Here is a 2,919-nt window from a genome sequence, read left to right as displayed (position 1 = left end):
ACCCGGGATCCTGTTGAGCGTCACCCAGAAGTGCTCGTCGGGGCTGTAGGTGTCCTCGGACCATGCCAGCAGATCGATGGCGCGCTGGTCCTGCAGCACAAACTCCACAAAGGGCCGGGTGACAGCCACGTATGCGGAACCAAAGTAGATGGTGATGTTGTGGGGCGGGGGTGCCTTGCGCACAGGTGTCCACAACATGAAAGAAAATAAAGGGTATATTTTCTCCCTGTGCACATATTTGGTGCGGGTGGTGATGTGGGGGGGCGGCAGCACCCCGGGGGTGATGTTCTTCCCCCCGAGGCCCTTCAGCAGCTGGACGATCTCCCGGTTGGTCTTCAAGGGGAAGTCCTGGCCGCAGGCGTTGAGCAGGTAGCGCCAGGGCACGGCCGAGGCCAGCAGGTCTCTCATGCAGTGGAGGTCGGCCCGCAGGCGGGAGGCACCACCGTAGACCACCCGCTCCGCCCGGGAGGCGAGGAAGGCGTTGGGGAAGCAGCCCACCAGGCGCCGCACCGCCTGCTGGAAGGGGGCCGGCGCCTTGGTGTCCACGTGGACGCAGTAGATGTTTTGGGGCATGTACACTGCCCTGAAGAGCCGCTCAAAGGTCTCGAACTCCTTGTGCAGGGTCATGACGTAGGCGATGGGGAAGGCGGCCTCCTCGTCCGAGAGGGCGCGGGTGATGTAGTGGTTCTGCGTGATGTACTCCGTGCAGTTGGAGTCTCTGAATGTTGTTTTTAAAGCATTTTCCTTCAGAAAGGGCTCCTTATCTTCAATGAGCGCTTTACAGGCTTCTGCTAAAGTTGAACCCACCGAGAAGTTCAGTCTCCTGAGAGATATTTGTGCATGCAAATTAACAGCATAGAAAACAAATGGCAGTGAGACACTGAGAATCAGGACAGCGAAGAAGCAATATCTGAGTGTATTCATTGCTGCTCAGAGAAAGAGTCTCACTTGAAATATAGCAGAGATCAGATCAGACACCACAAACAGCTTGCTTTGCTGGTTGCACTTGCTTTCTGCTGGAGAACGCATGCGCCCGTCTGAGGCTGTTGTTCTTACTTTCAATATTAATAGTTTCATAGTCATCGTTGATGTGGAAGCAGCATAAGTAGCTGGAAGCTGCTCCACAGCACCTTGAATATTAAACAGGCACATTGCACAATTACTGGTTTGGCAATGAACAGCAAGCACTACAGATTTCAGTGTCCCCGAATTCAATTTATGTGTACGATCTTAACTGCTCCCTCCCCCCTCTCCCTGCATGTATCATATAGCTGTAAAATTTCCTGTGCCAGCACCCTGTAACAGGAAAACCTCAGGTTTGTCCTCTTTCATCATTCTATTATTTTACTTATAGGAGCTTGTTTTGAACCACCCAAGTTTATCAGTCATTGCTGCTTCAGAATTACGAAAGCGTACCGTGCTACCGTGTAAGGCCACCAACACTCACATATAAGAAGCAAGAGAGTCTTTTTCCCTCTGCTTAGAATTATATCAGAGCCATCAGGCTTTTGCAGCAATGTTTTCTTCATTTGTAAATTTGAAATCTGCCAAATAGTTTCTGCTAAGTGTCACGAGGGCTTACATCCATCACAAGGAACTGGGTTAGTGAAACCTGCTCTTTAAATTGTTTAAGCTAACCTTGGGCTTTCTGATGACACATTCTTGTTTCTAAGAGCCATGCATGCTTTTGCTATAACAACGTGTTTATGCAATAAGAGCTTCTGGCGTGGCTCTGACTAAAGTGAAATACTTGGTAACTCTCTCTCTTCCAACTCTGAGTCTATTCCATGTGGATCTGCTGCCATGAGCCAGCATGTTTGGAACATATAAACTTTTTCCATCATCATGTCACTTTGCTCCAACATGAAATAATGCTGAGGCAGTATCAGATGATCTGAGATTATACCCGTAAGTGTTTTGACTGGGCAGTCCAGTGTGCTACAAAAGCAGAAATACCATCACTTACCCCCCCAGCTTGTGCAGACAAGCCACCTCAGGCACTGTCAGGTCCCTCACAGAAGCTGCACTTTCCTCCCATCCTGGCCCCAAACACTCTCTAGGAGTCTCTGTTCAAACAGGTGGAAGGCTGCAAGCAGTGGCTTCAACCCATCAGGTACAGTCATGAGCTGTAATGAGGAGAGGAGCAGTGGAGAAACTTTGTGAGGACTTGTGGCTAGACTGTCCCCTGGGAGGGGCACTGGTGCAGGACACACCTGGCAGCCAGGCTTGCCGGGTGAGCAGCTTCTCACCAGGGTGTCAGCAGGGACAGGTGGGGACAGCTGTGGTCGCACTGGAGATCCAGTGCGGCCTTCTTGGTGGACACCGGTGCTTTCAGAGGGAGGACGGCTCTGGTGGAGCCAAGGGGCTGGAACAGGGGTGTTCACAGTCCCAGGGAGTAACAGAGACTGGCCTGACGCTGCTGAGAAGTCATCTGGAAAATGCTGCCACAGACCAACAGCACAGGGGCCTCAGAGAGATGAGCAGATGCTGAGCTGAGACCACTGTCCAAGTCCAGCAAAGAAATACACAGCAACCACCACTGTGAAGGGAAAACACGTCCCAGCCCAGTGACCACCAAATGCTGTCCTGAGGTGCACAGATATGCCCAGAGAGCTTCAAACTCACTGCTCCTTCCTCATTTGATTGCTACAGTGAATTATATCCAGGAGCAAACAACAAATTACATCCAGGTGAGCCTGACACCTCGGGAACGCAAACCACCGTCACCACAGATGATGATAAAGCCAGCAGCCTCTTGCTCTCCTCTGTGCACTCCACAGACCATTTCGTCCAACGCCTTCCCACCTGCTCACTGGGCCAGCTGGCTGCGAAACCATTTCTTCCCCTATGCCATGGTCTTGACGTGAGACCTCCATCCAGCTGGAGTCAGGAAAATGTGGAAGGAGGAAAACTGGGGGC

At 51.6% G+C, this 2,919-nt stretch overlaps 1 protein-coding gene across 1 annotated transcript; it reads right to left on the bottom strand.

Annotated features, from left to right (window-relative positions):
- Window positions 1–3: 3 nt before the first annotated feature.
- On the bottom strand, window positions 4–2,598 carry LOC104133970 (N-acetyllactosaminide beta-1,6-N-acetylglucosaminyl-transferase-like; the record flags this gene model as incomplete). The annotated part of the gene is made up of 2 exons (XM_035902793.1): window positions 1,967–2,598; window positions 4–1,130 (listed from the first exon to the last, which is right to left on the bottom strand). A coding segment is annotated over exon 2 (921 nt), but the record flags the coding sequence as incomplete, so codon positions are not given.
- Between the last annotated feature and the right edge of the window lie 321 nt (window positions 2,599–2,919).

The sequence above is a fragment of the Egretta garzetta genome, unplaced genomic scaffold (genome assembly GCF_000687185.1).
Source record: "Egretta garzetta isolate BGI_Z169 unplaced genomic scaffold, ASM68718v1 C8961006, whole genome shotgun sequence".
NCBI classification, from domain to species: domain Eukaryota; kingdom Metazoa; phylum Chordata; class Aves; order Pelecaniformes; family Ardeidae; genus Egretta; species Egretta garzetta.
This window is presented reverse-complemented; position numbering and strand designations above follow the sequence as displayed.